Below are 20646 nucleotides of genomic sequence, written 5' to 3' on the forward strand. Positions count from 1 at the left end.
AACAACTTTCTACTGACATATATTAAACAATAATGTCTGTAGTTCTTAATAAGAGTGAGGTTTGTATTTGACTGAAGAATCAGTATTATATGCTGAGATGAGGATCAGTAATTCCATAATTATTTATATCATTTATTAACTTAGACAAAACATTACTAATCAGATCTATTAAATTTTGTAAATCTCTAAATGCACCTAACAATGTTTTGTCCATTTATTACTGAAATCTCGAATTTCATATGGTCGAGACCATAATGTTTAAAAATAAGAGTTTACTTACCTTAATACATTGCATGCACAGAGGCAAGGATTCTTGTACGCTCTGTGTGTACGTAATGTTTTATTTTTTTTTGCGGTGTTGACAGGAAATGAGAAATCTCCCGTTTTGCACTTCTGCATACAGCGCAAGACAGAAGATTTCCCATTTCCCCACTGTAGCGCAATCTTGGAGTTGGTATATTTAAGTAAGAAGGTGTGGGGGGCACAGATCTTTTGGTTTCGGTTATTTGCAGTTCGAGATTTTGTAAATTCGAGCTTCTGAAGTGAATCCATATATATATATATATATATATATATATATATATATATATATATATATATATATGTGTATATATATATATATATATATATATATATATATATATATATATATATATATATATATATACATTTATAGATCTTTGACTTCTTTAACAAAGCATTTAATATAGTGATTGATTCATTCTGATTTCTCTTCTTTACTTTTGCATGAATACTTTATTTAGCTTGGGCAAGTTTATTGTAAATTATTCTATTACATGTGCTGTTACTCTTTTTTTCCAGAAAAGAATACTTCATTAGAAGAGTGGTGATTAATTTAGCCTGACGTTCTTTCATTCTGCACAGTAGTTCAGAATCTTCCTTCTCTTTTTACCAAGCTGCTCACTTATTTCTATTTCAATGTCACATTCATTATTATTATTTTGTGGCACCGTATTTATTAGTTTTCCTCTGAGAACAACATTAATGCTGTCCATCTTGCATCATAACATATCTTAACATCTGACTTATTAAATACTCTGCTGTTTGATAACCATAACACTGGGGCTGCACATTTATGAAAATAAGAATAATAATAATGCTGAAGACAATCTGAAAACACAAAACTAGAAATTAGGTAATAACACCTATGCCGATATTTTGGACATATGAGCAAGAGATAAACTCTACATGGTCTGTAAATATGAGTGAAAATGGATCACATATAAATTGCAAGTCGTGATTTCAGAATTGTTGCCTCCTTAAATAACCATTTACAAATGGGTTGTAAAACAAAGTTAAGTATGGCATTAAACACTTACAGATGCCAATGTTTTACTTTGTATAATAGGCTCCACAAATGCAATCTACCATGTTTATCAATTATCTTGTATCCCAAGCACAAATCAAGCTTCCTTGTCACAACTGATTTATCTTTATAGTTGTCACTGACAAATAAGAAAACATATATTTGGAAATGGGTTTGGTAACATGTATATAGTACTCATGCATTATTCTTTTATTTCAATAATGTATGTCAAAATATTTTTATTCGGTATTTATACACTGTTAAAGTTTCAAACAAGTAGTTTTACTTCATTTATATAATTGTTCAACTGACATTCTAGTTGAATTATCACTAACTAAAATATTTAGACATTCCTTCCTATTAATATACTTAAAAATTATTTCTCAGGTGGAGATGTGGCTTCAGAGCCAATGTTTAACAGATAGGTATAACACAATACTCACAATTAACACAGCCATGGAATTACTGAAATTCAAATAAATGAATTATGATAATTCATGTAGGTGCAAAGTTCCTGTCCCATTTCTTTAGTGATACACAGGACAGGAAGGTTGCTCTGTGGTGCTTAACAGCACTGCACAGTGGTACGGTCTAAGATGGCAGCATATGGTGTTGCTTGCATAGTAGTTACCTAGTAAGGCATGCTGAGCATTACCTTGCCAGGTTACATTGTAATATCAATACAATGCAGTTTGGAATAATTGAAATTCATAAAAGAATCACATAAACTATAATATGCCTGAGGTGTCCTGATGATCAGCATAATACTACTGGTGCATCAAGGGAAGTCTGAATGTAGTAGACTATTTTAACAGGTTTGCCTGACTATTGCATAAATTCACTTTTGGTATGATTTTCTTACTCTGCACTGGAGGTGTAGCAAGGATTTTCTGATGTTTCTGTACACAAATTATCCATAGTGTAATTTAGGTAATGCCACATTTTGAACATTGTTAGGCTGTATTTTAATGGGTTTACAGAGGTTTATGAAGTTGACAAGGATGGAGTTTTATATTAACAAAATGGAAAGTGAGTCATATTAATTAGTTAAAAGTATGATTAGATCATTGTGTTTAGTAATAGGTTTCTCTGCCCGAACTTAACATCCATTGGAGACTGGGAGTGGCTTACAAGGTGTATACTATTTAAGTAGTGTGCTTAGTGCTGAACATTAGCTACCATACCTATGTTTGTGCGCAAACATAAGATTAAATAGGTTAATTTTATCATTGTAGGGCACCTAGTTTCATTTATTTAAGACTGTACATGTATGAGTGTCAGAAGCTGATTTTACTACAAATTTAGCAGATGTGTAGAAGGTAAAGTATACCTTTTTGAGTGAGGTTTTGTTTAAATTTTTGACGATGCATATGTAATATGTTAGCTAGCATAACCTTGGTAGTATAGGATAGGAATTTATTTATTTTATACAGTTAAGCACATTTTTATGTCCTAGTATTAGTGTGCTAATTCTAGGTTAATTTACTATCAATTATGACCTCTAGGTATATTTTATTTTATTCAATTTTCTCTATCTGTATGTGCAACTGTTTCCTGCACTGAGAATGAAGCATTGTAATTTCATTCAGCTACACTGCTCTGTAGTTCTGAATGACAATAACGTTTTTTTTTACTTGACTTTTACTTGACTTGACTAGGTATTTGCAATTTTAATTCATTTAACATTTGTGTCATTCATCTGAACTGCTTTTAAGCCAATTGTTCTGTTTACATTGTAGAAAAGCCTAACTCTTGTTTTCTTTTCATTTATTATGAGCTTAGATTATATTAAAGACAGGAGAAGAGTGTTGATAGACTTATGGATTTGCAAAATGAGTTTTATAGTATTATTATTTCTGAGAATAACAGACTTAGTAGCACATTGCAATATGTTGTAGTCTTCCTCTTCTTTCGCCTTTTCCTGGTTAGGGGTCGCCACAGCGGATAATCTGTCCGCTCATGACTGGCAGTGGAGTTTTACCGTGTCGAGTTGCCAGCCCAGCACCCAACCTTCCACAGAAGGCACACACACATGCACACCTAGGGCCAATTTAGAGTGTCCAATCCACCTACTGCATGTCTTTGGGATGTGGGAGGAAACCGGAGCACCCGGAGGAAACCCACTCGACCACAGGGAGGACATGCAGACTCCGCACAGAAGGCACCCAAGCCAAGAATCGAACCGGAGAACCTCTTGCTGTGAGGCATTGCAACATGTTGTAGTAACTTAACCAAAAGTTATATATATTTTGCCCATCAATAAGCCTCAAGTAATCAATTATGTAATTAATACATCTGATCTAGCTCTTTATTAAGATCTTTAGGCAACATTAAAATAATCAAACGACCAATAAACCAGGATTGAAATATGGCACTTTAGCCCCTAGCGACATTAACGTAGAATGCAATTGGAGAGTTTTTATTTATTTAATTAATTAATTATTTAGGTGTTTTAATTGTTTAATTGTTAGAATAGGATGATTAATTTTATTGTATAAATGTGTGGTGCTTTTTTCTGTTTGTATTCTCCTTGGAAGGCGTTTGCCGAGGCGCTAGAGAGAGTTTGGATTAAATTTTGTGGTGGATCCTGGTTTATTGGTCGTTTGTTTTTATTTGGTTCACATTTTTTGTTTTATTTGTTGTTCATAACATTAAAATAATCCTTGGTTCTCTTTCTGTCTTACACAATCATTCTGTCTGGTACCTAGGAAGCTGAAATAAAATGTCAGCTTTAATATTTGAACTTAGTCGCATTATAGAATACACCCAAATAGACAACTACTGGATTATCAGAAATTCTTATGTGTACTACCTCTCATATGCTTTAGCAATTTTATCTTAAACTTTCATTCAGTTTCACTATTATATTTTTATGACAGGAGAAAATATAACTTACACAACTCAGTTACAATGGCAGATATATACATTATCTTTTGTGAAAGTTATACAACTTACACCCGTAGGACTGTACAATTTTTGTCGTTGCTATCATTTTATATTTTTATTTGTGGATATCTTTATTTAAAATCATTTCTTTCAAAACTAGCAGGCAAATTAACAGACAGTCCATATACAATTGATTAATTTATTTTCAACAGTAGTGAAACACAGGTAATGACCACAACAACTAAACAGTGATAGAATGTTTTGCGATTATATACTCTGTGCCATTCTTTGAAATGTCATATAACAGTGGATAACCAAACTGATTATTAATATTGTTAAGTACCTAAGTTTCAGTAAACACCTTGATGTAAGAATCATTTCTTCTCAGCCATGTTTAAGCATCATTTTGCAAGAAATCTTTTGAAAATCACAGTGAAATAACATAACTACAGAACAAGAAATAGCTTTGAAATTAATCACAGAACCTACATACATTCTAAGAATACAAGATATTAATGTTAGTCAAAATAAGTGTAGTGGGATAATTTATATTGCAAATTGCATACTGCAATAATAAAAGTTTTATATATCTTGAATGTTTTAACATTATTATTGTTTAATGAAGTCTTAATATACTTGAAAAATACTTGTACTTTGATTTGGTACACATTTTGTAATTCATTTGAAGTGTTTTTCCATACTAAAATAGCCGTTATAATCTGTAGTACTTATCTCTGTTACATTATTATTAAATATAAGTTTTTCCTGTCCTGGTGGAGTACATTGACAGGAATGAAACAAACAGCAGTGAAATACAACACTGCTTAACAGGAATAGCCACTCACTGCTTTGGTTGTATGTAAATCCTTGAGGAAAGCTGCATCTGGATGAAGAACCATTAATTCATTATAAAGATTTGCAAAATTTGTCTATAGTAATTACTTTATGAACAAAATCAGACTTACTCACAGTTATACTTATTGTATAACTGACACCTTGTTGAGCGGCATTTGCATCATAATTGTATTTGATTTAATGTCCACACATAATATGACAAAAGCATTAAATTCATCACCTTTTCGAAATAGAATTTAGCAGTCAGGATTAAAATAAAAGGAAACAGCCATCTCTCAGACAAGATACAAAGCCAAACAAATTAAATGATGCAATAGTATGTAATACTGTTTAAAAGGAAAAAGTGAAACCCCATAAAGATGTCAGTCATTCCCAGACGAAGATCACTTTTGTGCTTCATTACAAAGTGAAGTAAAAGTTTAATAGCAAAGCTATATAATTACAAACTAAAGACATAATCAAAATTTATTTGTACATAAATCACTTCTGAAAACAAAAACATGGACTGTCTCGCAAAACTCTTTATCGAACAACTCATTCCTTGCTGAAAAGCATTTATGACAAAGTTTTATGTGATATTAGATCAAGCCCCATACATGGTGTAATAAAGGCACTGAAGTGATATTGCCAAATTAAGTTATGCAGTATAACTACTGATGCAAAATGAGAGCTATCCAACAATATCTTTTCATGTACAACTCATTACTTGTTAAAAGCCATTTAACTCTTGGTCATAGTAAATAAAAGTAGAGTGCATTCTCCTGGCAATAAGCCTCCAAGTATAGACTCTAACATTACTGGCAATATTTTACTGCTTGCAACCAAAGTTTTCATGATATGGTGAACTTTTAGTGTACTTGAAAGGTTCAGAATTTCACAATGTGGACAAGTTTTCTGTTAACTTAAATATTTAAGTGAAGTTCATAGGAATATTTCCATATGACAGTGTTGCATATGTATGTGTGTGTGTGTTTGTGTGTGTGTGTGTGTGTGTGTGTGTGTGTGTCTCTGAGTGTCTCTCTCTCTCTCTCTCTCTCGATATATATATATATATATATATATATATATATATATATATATATAGGGGAGCCCTTCATTTGTTCGAACTTTCAAATGTTCGAAACTCATATGGCTGATACCATATGAGTGATCGTTTGAAAGGCCAGCAAGTGATAGCGGAGATCCCGCTACAGTGCAGGACTGGGAGATTCCCCTTTCCTGCACTGTAGTGCGATCTTGGAGTGAGAATATTTAAATAGCAGGGGTGTGGGGAGTGCAGGGGGGCTTGCCCCCTGCATAACACAGTTTTACTGTGTTTACAGGTAGGTAAATGGTGCTATTTTAGGATGTTGGTCTTTCGGAATGTCGATCATATGGTGTTGGCTATAAGAAAGTCAGCATTCTGAACTACTGACATTTTGAAGTAGACCTATATATATATATATATATATATATATATATATATATATATATATATATATATATTAAAGAGAGAAAAGAGGTGTGTAGGAAACATATCAGTTATTAGGTGGTGGAGATTAATGGATTGTTTAGCACTGGTCCATTTAACATATTGTTTAAGATGCCAGACTCGTCTCTAGGTATGCTCTACGAAATTACATTTATATAAACAAATATGAATGAATAGTATTTGACATGTAAATTACTGTACAGGTAGGAACCAGAGAAGAGTAATATATGCCAAGTTCCATAATAAAGAATAACTTCAGTAAGAAAGATGCGTTCTCTCATGAGATATGCATCTAGCTTCCATCCCTGTGCAACTGAAAAAAAAATAAAGAAATGAAGAAAGAAGCATGCAATGCAAACACCAGTTGAAAGGTTCCTGGAAATAACCTCATTGCAAAGATCAAATGTTAGCTGATTTTTTAAACCTTTGCTACACAGCTTATTAGCTGAACATTTGCTCAGCAACTAAACTGCCTCATGCCTATCTATAAGTCAGTTTGGCATGCAAATGGATCAGGGTGGGTTCTGCTTATGTATACTCTTCTTTTTACACAATAAATGTTTTGGTCTGCTGAGAGTTGAGACTGGTTGCCACTGGAAATATTAGGAGCCTTGCAGAATCAATGCATGCATGATGTTTGTATATGACCCATATTAGATCAAGCCTATTAACCATCCCACAAATACTTTGGTAGAGGTAATCAACAAGAATGCATTGCATGTAGAAAGGTCATACTGCCTGTCTTCCCTAGCTGTATTTGTCACTGCTCCATTTTTGTCAAATGTGAACCAAATCAGTTAAAGCAAATGTCAAAACATGCAAGTTCTCTTCTCTGTAAAGGAGTAATCTGCACAGAATTTAGTTGGAAATTCTACAGTGTGTAAATATAACCACCTAGGGGAAAAAGCAGGCAGGTGTACTCTAGCTGTACATAGAATATACAATGACCCACGAAAAGCAGCAAAGTAGAATAATATTAAAGAACATAGCATCCACAATAAGGTTGCAGTCACTGGGTAGTTATAGTCTCTCCCTAAACATACAGAAAATCTGCTCTATTTGCTCTTTTCATAGGTATGTACAATTTTTATTAAAAAAGAAGTATACAAATTAGCTAATGCATGTCATTCACACAAAAGAAGGCTAGTTTCTTTCCCCAGTCAGGAGGAGAAGGTAACCTCACACAACACAATTCCAGTATCACATAGTCCCACCACGTCAGCGAACCAAACACATAAATACACAAAAACATACTCGGAGGCTCTAAATAAAAATCTACCTAAGCAACAGAGACCTCCAAAGCAGACATCCAAGCAAACGCTACCTCAAAACAAAACACGCACAACACATAGCCCACAAAGTCAGTGTGCCAAGCAGCCACAGCCCTTAAGGCTGAATAACACACCTGATACTCTTGTAATAGGTGACTCTATTGTCAGACACACTGGCGTCCGCTCACCAGGCTGAATAAAGAGAAGGTCACGGTGAGCTGCCTGTCAGTGCTAGGATCCGCCACATAACGCAAGCACTCAGGTCACTCCAAAGCAAATACAAATATGACTCAGTCATTGTACATGCTGGTGTGAATGACCTGAGACATACCTCCCTGGACTACATGAAAAGAGACATAGAGGAGCTCTCTGATCATGTAGCCCAGGCTGGTATGACCCTGACCTTGAGCAGCATCTTACCCTCACCTAGAATGATGCCACAGTACAAAGACAAAATTATCGATTTTAACAATTGGCTAAAATTTTGGTGTCATTCAAAGGGGATCCAGTGTCTGTCAGCCTGGGATGACATGCTCGACAAGCCACGTTGCTTCGCTAGGGACAGCTTGCACCTGTCACCACTGGGCTTTCGGATATTGGCAAAGGCTCTTGCCACCCCCATAGTGCCTTTTTAGGCAAGGCTCAAAAGTCAAACCCACCCCCATAGACAGCACAAGGAACAAGAAACTAAGGGTAATGCTGCTAAATGCCAGAAGTCTTAACCACAAGATGCACGCACTCAAAGCTCTCCTCAGTATGGAGAACATAGATATCTGTGCAGTGACAGAAACCTGGTTCAAGGCTCTAGAGAGCACCCCAGCACTACCAGGCTATACCTCATATCATGCTTTTCGGCCCCAAAACCCGGACCGAACCACAAAAGGAGGGGGAGTTTCCATATTTATCAAGGATATCCACACCTCCAGGTTAGTGGCATTGCACGAAGTATCGGAGACCATCCATGTGCAACTAACAGTGGGCAAGACTGCTTTTCAGTTTATAGCATCCAACAGACCACCCTCTCAAAGTCAGGAATCCCACTCGGCTTTCCTGAAAACATTGGAGAACTCGACACGGCTATATTAACACACACCACGGCTTAATAGGACGGGCGGAGGGATAGATTCAATTCACTCCCTAAGCTGTCTATGCTGTGGAAAATCCCCCGGTATATGTGAGGCAGAGCACCCTCGCTAAGAAATCTCAGAAGATGGATGGACCAATGGATGGATCGCAGATATACCCTCAAAATAATGGGTATAGTTCCCCATACTAAAAGGGTGGCGTAAGCCAACTAACTATATAGGCTTGGCTTAATGCCCTCGGCGGGCAGATAGCCTAGTATGAACCTATGAACCTATGAACCTATGAAGATCTCTCCAAACACCATTATATTGGGTGACTTCAACTACCCAAACATTGACTGGGAGCACTACTCAAGCCCCAGCACCTTAGCCCAAAGGTTCCTGGAAATTATAAACTCAAATGCTATGGAACAACTAGTCACCACTCCCACAAGAGGGGACAACATACTAGACCTGATCATTACCAACATGGGGACTCTATGCTCCACACCAGAAGTATATCCCTCATTGGTAAGATCAGACCATAAATTAATTTCACTGGATGTCCACATCCGGACCCCACCCCCAGCCCAGAAAACCACAGTGAAAAACTTCTCAAAAGTGAACTTCTCACTTCTCAAAACTAAAGTGGAATCCTTCAAGGCCCCAGGGCCAGTGGAAACTACGGCCCAAACTGCAGAATCCTATATAAACACATTCTACGGACATCTCCAGGAATGCATGGATCATGCTATCCCAAACAAAACCAAGACCCAATCATCCAAAGGCAGGCGTCCAGTCTGGTGGACCCCTGCCATAAATAAACTGTACAACAGAAGGAGGAAGCTACTACATGATAGAGCAAAATCCCTAATAGGGAAGGCATCTCTGATCAGTACTAGCAAAAATTATGATCCCTCATAAAATCCTCCAAGGCCAGCTTCGAGAGAAAAATTGCACAGGACACCAAAGACAATCATAAGGCTTTTTCAGTTATGTTAGAAACCTGGGATGCAACTCCCAGACTTGTTCTGAGTTGATTCTAAGCGACAAAAATACACTGAACCCACAGACATCGCCAATATCCTGGCAGACAGGTTCAGTGCAAACTTCTCCCCTCCCCAAAGAGCAAGTATCTATCCCAGCAGAGGGCTGCCTCCCAAACATCTCTGATGCTCAGGTGAGGGCTGCCCTCTCCAAAGCAAAAAACACTGCTTCCATGGGACCAGATGGTGTCCCAGGTTGCGTCCTACATGAACTCCAAGAGGAACTAATCCCTCAAATAAAACAGCTATACAATCTCAGCCTCACTACAGGATATGTGCCCACAGAATGGCGTACAGCAACAGTGGTCCCACTCCACAAAGGTGGAGCCTCTACGGACCCTGGAAACTATCGCCTCATAAGCCTGACTAGCTTAGTCTGCAAGGCTATGGAGAGGATCATCATGGAGCTCATAAACAAAGACATTGGGGACCTACAGACACTACATCCTACCCAGTTCGGCTTTGTCAAGGGCAGATCCTGCCTTTTGAACCTGGTTGACTTCTTCGAAACAGTCACCAAAGCCATAGATGGAGGGAAGGTAGTCCACACAGCCTATCTGGACCTTGCAAAGGCATTTGACACAATACCCCACTTGGGCATCATAGATAAACTATCCAGCTTAAATATAAACCCCTATGTCACAAGATGGGTCGCAAACTGGCTCAAAGACAGAACCCACAGAGTGAGAGTTGCTGGAGCCATGTCAGACTCGAAACCGGTCACAAGTGGCGTCCCACAGGGTTCTGTCCTGGGACCACTATTGTTCGGTATATACTTTTCCGAGGTACAGGCAAATGTGGGAGGACTATGGCTCACCAAGTTCCCAGACGACTGCAAACTGGGTGCCATAATCAACTCTCCAGCTGACACAAACATCCTTCATAAAGGTCTCACAGAGACAGATAACTGGTGCCAGCGCCATGGTTTAAAGCTAAATGCCAAAAAATGTATAGTCATACCCTTTGGCAAAAACAATGTGCCCACAAATTACCACATAGGCGGAAACCCATTAAGTACAGAGAAAGTTATTAGGGACCTGGGGACCCAAGTTGATAGCAATCTCTCCTTTGAAAACCACATTGCCAAAGTGGTTAGAAAGACCTTCTACATAGCCCACCTCATCACGAAGGGTTTCACATCTAGATCAAGAGAGGTAATCGTGCCTTTATTCATCCCTCATCAGGCCCATCATAGAATACAATGCCTTTTGGGATGTACCTTACCCTACACCTGCAGCAATTAGAAAGACCCCAAAAGTATCTCACCAAGAGGATCAAGGGTCTCAAACAGATGCCATATGCTGCTCGGTTAAAAAACTCCAGCTCTACTCAGTTGCATACCGCCTACTTCGAGGTGATCTATGCCTGACATACAAAGCTATGTCAAATCCAGAATTAATGGACATGCTCCACATCAGTAAATCTAAATCCCTTAGAGCCACACGCTCGAGGGACTTGAACCTCAGCACAGAAATAAATAGAACTTGCTGGAGGGACAGGTTCATAACCCAGAGGCTCTCTTCGCTCTGGAATAGAATTCCAGTTCATGTGAGGCAGAGCACCTCACTGAATCTCTTCAAGAAGAATCTCGATAGGTGGATGGGGGATCGTAGGTTTGTCCCAGGGATTACTCCCGTGTCACTATTAGACAGAGGCACAGTAAACTAAACCTTAAAAAGGGCACAGTATACTCAAATCAAGGGGTGGCATAAGCCATACAGAATCAGGCTAGGCTTATAATTGCCTCAGGGCAGATAGCCTAGTATGAACCTATGAACCTATGAACCTATCTCTGATGATGCCTTTTTAGATGAAAGCGCTTAGTCGGTGGATGTTTTGTCATTAAATTTTCCTGGTTTTTCATTGTTGGTCCTGGCGTTCTGTTTTACTTTTGTTGCCCTTTGTATTTTTTGAACCTATGAACCTATAACATGGAATATTTTCTTGAGATATAATTCAGAATAATGCAGACCTAGAAACAAGAGATCGGAAGTGACTGGGCAAAGAAGAAGCACTAGACTCTTCACATATAAATAATCTCAGGATATGGTGCCAAAATACAAAAATCCACACTTGTAGACAGCGCAGACTCTTCACATATAAATAACGATCTCAGGATATGGTGCCAAAATACAAAAATCCACACTTGTAGACAGCACATACTCTTCACATATAAATAACGATCTCAGGATATGATGTCAAAATACAAAAATCCACACTTGTAGACAGCACAGACTCTTCACATATAAATAACGATCTCAGGATATGGTGCCAAAATACAAAAATCCACACTTGTAGACAGCACAGACTCTTCACATATAAATAACGATCTCAGGATATGGTGCCAAAATACAAAAATCCACACTTGTAGACTGCACAGACTCTTCACATATAAATAACGATCTCAGGATATGGTGCCAAAATACAAAAATCCACACTTGTAGACAGCGCAGACTCTTCACATATAAATAACGATCTCAGGACATGGTGCCAAAATACAAAAATCCACACTTGTAGACAGCGCAGACTCTTCACATATAAATAATGATCTCAGGATATGGTGCCAAAATACAAAAATCCACACTTGTAGACAGCACAGTTCACAGTGGCTCAACTGAGCAGGAAAAATTGTTTCTGACAATTGCTTTCCACCTGTATAAATAGGTTCATAGGTGTGTACTAGACTAATGGCCCTGGAGCCTTTACAAACCTATTCCATAGGATTACCCTGGCATCATGCCACCCGACCTTAGTTCCCAGTGCCTCTGTCGAGTAGACCCACTGGAGTGATCCCGGGGGTGAATTTTCTATTTCCCATCCACTCATCAAGATTTCTCTTGAAGAGGGCCAGTGAGGTGCTCTGCTTGACATGTGTGGGAAGTCTATTCCATAGCATGGGCAGTCTCTGGGTTATGAACCTGTCCCTCCAGCATGTTCTGTTGATTGTAGTAATGAGGTTGAGGTCTCTGGAGCATGTGGTATGAAGAGATTGGGATTTCTTTAGCTGTAGCATTTCTAACAGAGCTGGGTCAGATATGGCTTTGTAAGTCAAGCAGAAATTGCCTCTAAGTAGGCAATATGAATGAAACAGAGAATAGTTGGAGTTTTTTGAGTCTCTCCATATAGGACAAGTGTTTAATGCCTAGGATCCTTTGTGAGGTACTTTTGTGGCCTCTCTAGTTGTTGCACGTATCTAGAGATGTACATGTCAAATGGGACATTGTACTTGATGATTGTCCTAATGAGGAAAAAGTAGAGGGAGACAATGACCTCTTTTTTCCTGGATGCAAAACCCTTAGTAATGAGATGTGCCACATAGAAGGACTTTCTGACCACAGTGGCAATGTGGTGGTCAAAAGAGATGTTGCTGTCAACCTGTGTTCCTAGATCTCTTATAACACCTTCTGTGTTCAGTGAGCTACCATCGATGTGGTAATTCAAGGGAACTAGGTTTTACCCAAAGGAGATGATGGCACATTGTTTGGCATTGAGCTTAAGGCCATGGTTCTGACACCAGTCGTTGGTCTCATTGAGGCCTTTCTGTAGGATGTCAACATCACTTGGGGAGTTAATAATAGTTCCCAACTTGCAATCGTCTGCGAACTTTGTCAGCCAGAGTCCCTTTGTGTTGGCCTGGACTTCAGAGAAGTAGATACTAAACAGGAGAGGACCCAGGACTGAACCCTGTGGGACTCCACTCGTGACTGGTCGACAATCTGACTTGGAGTCAGCTACTTTCTCACTGTGTGTTCTATCTGTGATCCAGTTTGCAACCCACCTAGTGATATACAGGTTGATGCCTGGCTTAGTGAGTTTTTCTATGATTCCTGAGTAGGGAATGATATCAAAGGCCTTGGCCAGATCAAGGTAGGCTGTATGAACCGCCTTGCCTTCATCCACAGCTCTGGTGACTGACTTAAAGAAGTCAATCAAGTTGAGCAGGAATGATCTACCCTTCACAAAACCAAACTGTGTAGAATCTAGAGTTTGGAGATTCCCTTTATCCTTGCTCATTAGGTCCATGATGATGCATTCCATAGCTTTGCATATCAGACTCATCAGGCTAATGGGGTGATAGTTCATGGGGTTTAAGTCGCTCCTACCTTGTTGAGAGGGATGACTGTAGCAGTGCAGCATTTCGCAGGGACAAAGCTTGAAGTGAGGCTGTTATTGAACAGGGTACATAGGTGAGGTGACAGTTCACTCTGTACTTCATGTAGAACACAGCCGGGGATATTGTCAGGTCCAAGAAAAACTGTATTCTTGGCCTTGGGCAGTGCTGTTTTAACCTCTGCAGCAGGAATACTGGGTGCCATGTAATCCACTGGTGTTGTGATTGGTCCTTTGGGGGGGTAAAGTTGGCACTAAATCTCTTGGCCAGTATATTGGCAATATCTTTTGGCTCTGTATAGGAGGTACCATTGTGCAGTAGCTCAGAGGAAATCACAGTATTGTTGTGGAGATTCTTTGCATAACAATAGATGGCCTTGAGGCTGTCTTTACTATCTGCTGCAATTCTGTTTTCATAGCTAGCTTCAGAGGATTTGATGAGGGATATCAACTTTTTGTTGAGGGTGATAAGGGAGTTTTTCCAGTCTTGGGACTTCCCCTTATTCCGCATCAGTTTCCTCCTGTTGTAGAGTTTGTTTATGGCAGGGGACCACCAGATTGGCTTCCTTTTTTTTTTGAGGAGAGCATTTTGGTTCTATTGGGTATGGAGAGATCCATGCATTTGTGTACATGTTCATACAGTGCATTGGTCTATGATTCGGCGGTCATGGAACTATTCTCCATTCGCACGGCTACCGTAAAGTTAGCCACATCTGTTTTTAAGAGCCCAAAGTTAGCTTTGGAGAAGTTTTTCATGGTGCTTACCTTTGTGAGGGGTGGGGAGGGATGTGGATTTCCAAGGTGATTAGTTTGTGGTCGTATCTAACCAGGGAGGAGTTGACTATTGGTGTAGAGCAACGGTCACCCATGTTAGTAATGACCAGGTCAAGGATATTGCTACCTCTAGTGAGGGTAAGAACGAGCTGGTCCAGGGCATTTGAATTAATGAATTCCAGAAAGCATTGGGTAAGTGTATTGGTACATGAGTAGTTTTCCCAGTTAATGGAGGGTTAGTTGAAGTCACCCAGTATGAGACTGTTAGGTTGGACCCTAATATTCTCCAGGGTGTTTAGGAACGTGGAGTGTGAGTCTTGGGACTTGGGACATGGTTGGGGTCCTATGGCAGGCTATGACCTGAATCACTGTCTTACCCAATGTTAGCTGCACCTGAAGAATCTCAGAGCTGCCAGTCTGGAAGTGTGTGCATCCCTTTCTGAATATGGAAATACCACCGCCTTTTTAACTTCGGTCCAAATTCTGGTGCAGAAAGTTGTTGAATGAGTTATATCCTGGTAGTGCAGGGATGCTTTCTGCTGTCTTGAACCAAGTCTCTGTCACAGTGGAAATGTTGATGTTTTCCATTTTTATGTAGTGCTTCGAGCGAGTGCATTTTGAGATTTAGACTTCTAACGTTGAGCAGCATGACCCTCAGATTGCATTTGTTTGTAGCTGTTATGGTGGTAATTTGGTCTTTGGAATACTGCCTAAAAAAGTCACTATAGAGGCGGTATCTGGAAGCCCAGGAAGTGACAGATGCAGACCATCTCTGGCAAAGCATTGAGGTCTGTTAATCATATCGTCCCAGGCAGACAGATGCTGGTTCCCCTAAGAATGGCACCAGAAACTTAGCCAATTGTTGAAATCAATCATTTTCTGCTTGTTCTGTGGTATCATTCTGGGTGATGGTAGGATTCTGCTCAGGGCTAGGGTCATACCCACTTAGGCTACATAATCTGAGACCTCCTCTTTTCATGTAGTCCAGGGAGGTACCTCTTAGGTCATTCACACCCACATGTACAATGCCAGAGTCGTATTTGTACCTGTTGTTGAGGGACCTTAGTGCGTGCGTTATGTGGCAGATTCTGGTGCCTGACAGGCAGCTGACTGTTACTTTCTCCTTATTCAACCAAGTGAGTGGGACATCAGTGTGCCTCAGTGTTTTGCCTTACAGGCTTTAGTTGAGTGGCATACTGTTTAGGAAAGTTATGTGTCTCATGATTAGTCTTGTGTTGTGGTGGTCAACTGTGTTTCTGCCTTGGAGGTCTCTGCTGTTTGGGTAGAATTTTATTGACAGCTTCAGCGAAGGTGGGTGTTTGGTTTGTGTTTCTATATGAAGACAGTGCTGATGTGTGTTCTGAAAGGCTAAGGTGTTTTTTTCACTGTAGCCTAGACTATTTTTTTTGTGTGACTCTCCGCCACTGCCACATTCACAGAGTTGGGGTTATAATTGTGAAATTTACAGATGTCGCCTATAGATTTCCAAGTGGTTTCCATCCATCTTGTACAAAAATACTTTTCTAATCACTTATGAAAATGTACACTGTAGAGAAAATTAGTCACTTGCTTAAAAATGTACAGGTTGATCTAATTTGAATCATTCAAGTAAAAAGTCTGAAACTATTGCGAGATATAAAAAGCTAAGCAGCTCATTATTTCTAGGTTTAGTATAGTCATTGTCCAGGCAAATATTATAGTAAACAGTTAGTGAGCATATTTCAATGGAAGCAAAACACAATTCTTAGGCACTGAAAACTAGAAACACTTCAGTTTATACCAGACAATGTCAAATGGGCCCAGTGGTATTGTTTGACATATTCCCAGTGGGATTCCCACACGTAATTTAATAAAGAAGCATGCCTTACCTTGACATTGGAATCCTTGTTTACCCAGTCCCCTGAAAATGAACAAAATAAAAAGGGCTTAATTTTAATTTCTTAATATATTAGTTCAATATTTAATGTAAAACATAATGCTACAGTAAGTTACTTTTGCTTATGCAGAACATTTTTCAGTTAAGGCATGCAACTTCACATGTAGGATTACAGTTTATAGCGTGTATTGTTTTTCATGTAGCATATCTAGCAAATTGTGTACATTCTCTACTTCGTCTTTTCCTTTCTGCTTTTTCCTGTTAGGGGTTGCCAAAATGGAAGAATGGTCTGCAGAATGATTAGCAGTGGAGTTTCATGGTGTTGAGTTGCCAGCCCGGCACCCACCCTCCCAAAGAAGGCACACACACAGGTACACACTCATTCTAACCTTACTAATTCAAGTCTAGATAGCATATCTAGCCCTAACCTTAGTTAGCCAGAATGAAACATGTTAATTTTTATGCATGCAATTTAAGCTTCTGCCACAAAAAAAAAAAAAATAAAAAAAAAACCTCAGGTATCTTGATATGTAATTTTAACTACTTTACTATACAAAGTAATAGCCGTGGTGGTGCAGTGGTAGCGTTGTCGCCTCACAGCAAGAGGTTCTCCCATTTGATTCATGGCGGGAGCGCCTTCTGTGTGGAGTTCTCATGTTCTCTCTGCGATCGAATGGCATTCGAAAGACATGTGTGAATGGGCGTGCCTTCATTGAAGGTCGGGCGTCGGGCTGGCACCTTGGCACCATAAAAAAAATTGACTGCCAATCATTAGTGGACCAGAGTTCCGCTGGCGACCCCTAACTGGGAAAAGCCGAAAGAAAAACAACAACTATACTAAGTAATACACTTTCTAACTAACAACCTGCACAGATTAGATATGCTCATATTGACTTTGTCAAAAATCTTACTTTTCCTAACATCTTGTACAAAATAAAGAACTGGAAATGGATTTTCGGAAAAGAGAAGAAACAAATTACATAGAAAGAAATGGAATTGCTGAGAACAATGCATATAGAATAATGTTGTGCATGAGGAGTGAGGCTTAAGAGAAAGCAGAAACTGAGTGACTTATGTCATATTGGACTGAAAGTCGATTGCTATAAAGAAAGAAAACTTGTAATCGACAATGTGTGCAGATAGGAAAATATTAATATGTTTTTTCTGTTAATGTATATGTGCCTATGTCTTAGGTGATATTTTAATGAAGGTGCTTTAAACGACTTCTTTGAGCTAATGAAATACTAATGTGGTTTTCTCAGGAAACTTAAAAGTCAGATGTAGTCTTTCAATGATCATTATTCTCATGGAAAGCAGAACAAAACTATACCCGCCTTATAGGTTCCTAGGTTGGTACTGGGCTATCTGCCCAAAGGCATATATTAGCCCAGCCACATTGTGTGGTATTCACCTCCCCTTTAGTAGTTCCCTAGACCCTTGTACTAGCAGCTAGTACCCTTGGCCCCTATCTAGTAGTGCTGTTGGTGTGATCCCCGGTGTGAACTTTCTGTTACCCATCCACTCATCAAGGTTCCTCTTGAAGAGTGATAGTGAGGGGCTCTGTCTTATGTAGATCGGGACCCTGTTCCATTGTAAGGGAAGTCTCTGTGAAGGGAATCTATCCCTCCAGCATGTTCTATTCATTGTTGTGTTGAGGTTTATATCCCTAGAACGTGTAGCTCGAGTAGATTTATTTGATTAATTTCCATAAGCGCTCTAGGGCATTATAAAAATTCATGGACTAACTTTGGAATAATGATGTTATGGCCTAGCAGTGCTAATTTATTACTGCAAAAGATAACCAATAGAAAAAGGGAAACAATTGCAGACTTAAGGATACGGACTTCAGTGGAATGAGTTTTTGTGAAAATGTGATCTATGGACATGCAAATTGATACTGCTGTTGGAATTAACAGATCTCAAGTACGTATTTTACTAGGTTTCCTTCTGCAGAAAGTTATATTATTTCTAAAGTTGCAAAAACTAATCCAGGTTGTTTCCATATAGTTTTAGAATAGTTTGAGAAGTCAACATGCATTTGATATATTGCCTTCCAAGGACTGTCAGGCTAACAGAGTTGAATGGTGTATTTCGTACTTAATGACGTCTGGTATCATTACCTTGTGCTGCTGATGTATAATGTAAATCTATATACCTATGTTAGCTATAAGGCTGAGGGAAGGGATGAGAAGTATAACAAGAGGGACTGATCTAAAGAATGCATATGTTTGTATACCTACCATTTGAGTCTGTTATTTTTATGACCTCAAACGAAATTAATAGGAACAGATATACCTATATGGAAGTAGATTTTTCTTCTTTTAAGAGTTGTAGCATTCTAGTTATGAAATAAAAATTGTCTGGAGTTATAGAACTCATAAACTGATACTGCATCTATGTGCCCTTACAATATCCCTTACTGCATTTAAATAATATGAAGCACAATTTAGCCACACACCTAACAACACTGTTCAATCTCAGCCTCCATACAGGTTTAGCAATAATTGAATGGACAACAGCTACAGTCATTCTCCTGCACAAGGGAGGATCTTCATCACAGACCCAGGAAATTACAGACCCATAAGTTTGACCAGCCTCATATGCAAAGACATGGAAAGACATATCATGATGTTACTCATTCAGGATATAGGGAAGCTCCAAACACTGGACCTACTTCAGTTTGGATTCATCAAGGACAGGTCATGGTAACTCAACCTGGTGGACTTTTTTGAAAAGGTCACCAAAGAAATGGATGAAGGCAAAATGGTACACACCACATATCTTAATCTGGCCAAAGCTTTTAACACAATTCCCCAATCATGCATAGTGATAAAACTAAAGAAACTGGAAATACCCCCAGTCACCCACTGGATTGCCAGCTGGCTCACAGATAGGACACAGATAATCAAAATATGGGAAGTTACATCCACTAAGCAACTGGTCATTTATGGAATCCCCCTCTGTGCTGTTTGGCATCTACTTTTTGAATTAAAAGTCAATACCAAACATCTTTGACTGACTAAGTTTGCAGATGACTGCAAGCTAGGAGCAATCATTAAATCATCCTGCAGGGAGGTTTGTACCAAATAAAAAACTGGTGCCAAAATCAAGGACTGAAACTAAATGCCAAAAAAATACATTATTCTATCCTTTGGGAAGTCATCTACCACAAGGAACTACCACATAGGTCCATAAGTTCATATGAGATTACTAGGCTAACAGCTCAAAAGCTTTTACAAGCTGAGCCAATATAACCTGATTTCACCCAGTATATAGCCCCAAGGGGAAATAGGATGACATGGGTTTGTGCCTATGCCTTGAGTATTTTGCAGATTTTGCAGATTGCTCATATCCATAAGGGACATGGGCATTACTCCAGCTGTGAATTTATGATTCACCATCCATCAATCCAAACTGCTCTTGAAGAGTTCCAGAAAAGGGCTCTCCTTAATGTGAATAGGAAGACAGTTTCACAGAAGCAGTAATCTCTGAGATATATCTGTCTGTCCAACGTATTTTGTTGGAACCACGGACTAACTTTAGATCCCTAGAATGGGTGACAGTCATGCTGTTTGTCTTGTGAATATGTAGAAGCTCCATCAGGGCTGGATTTGTGAGTGCCTTGTAGGTCAAGCATAGGTCACCCATTAAAAAATCAATAGGAGACAGAGTAAAGAGATAGGGCTTTTAGTCTATCCACATAGAACATGTTGTTAACACCCTGTATTTTCTTTGTAAAGAACCTCTGAGGTCACTACAGCCATTGTAAGTGCCTAGTCAAGTACATTCTAGTTGGCACACTACACTAGATTATAGGTGTAATGAAGGCTGAGTACAGTCAAAATATAACAATCTGGATGCCATACCATTATTTATAAGCTGTGCTACATAGAAGGACTTCCTCACAACCATGGACATGTGATAGTCAAAGTTCATGGTGCTACCTTCTGAGAAAGTACCTAAATC

At 38.9% G+C, this 20646-nt stretch overlaps 1 protein-coding gene across 1 annotated transcript in view; it reads right to left on the minus strand.

Annotated features, from left to right (window-relative positions):
- The window catches only part of PRKCG (protein kinase C gamma), a 4166346-nt gene that overhangs the window by 3348661 nt on the left and 797039 nt on the right, over positions 1 to 20646 (minus strand). Inside the window, exon 2 of the mRNA XM_044080462.1 lies at positions 16673 to 16704. Within this exon, the coding sequence (XP_043936397.1) occupies positions 16673 to 16704 (32 nt within the window). The remainder of the gene's footprint in view (positions 1 to 16672; positions 16705 to 20646) is intronic.

Source organism: Protopterus annectens, chromosome 1.part1 (genome assembly GCF_019279795.1).
Source record: "Protopterus annectens isolate FY-2018-M chromosome 1.part1, PAN1.0, whole genome shotgun sequence".
NCBI lineage: Eukaryota > Metazoa > Chordata > Ceratodontiformes > Protopteridae > Protopterus > Protopterus annectens.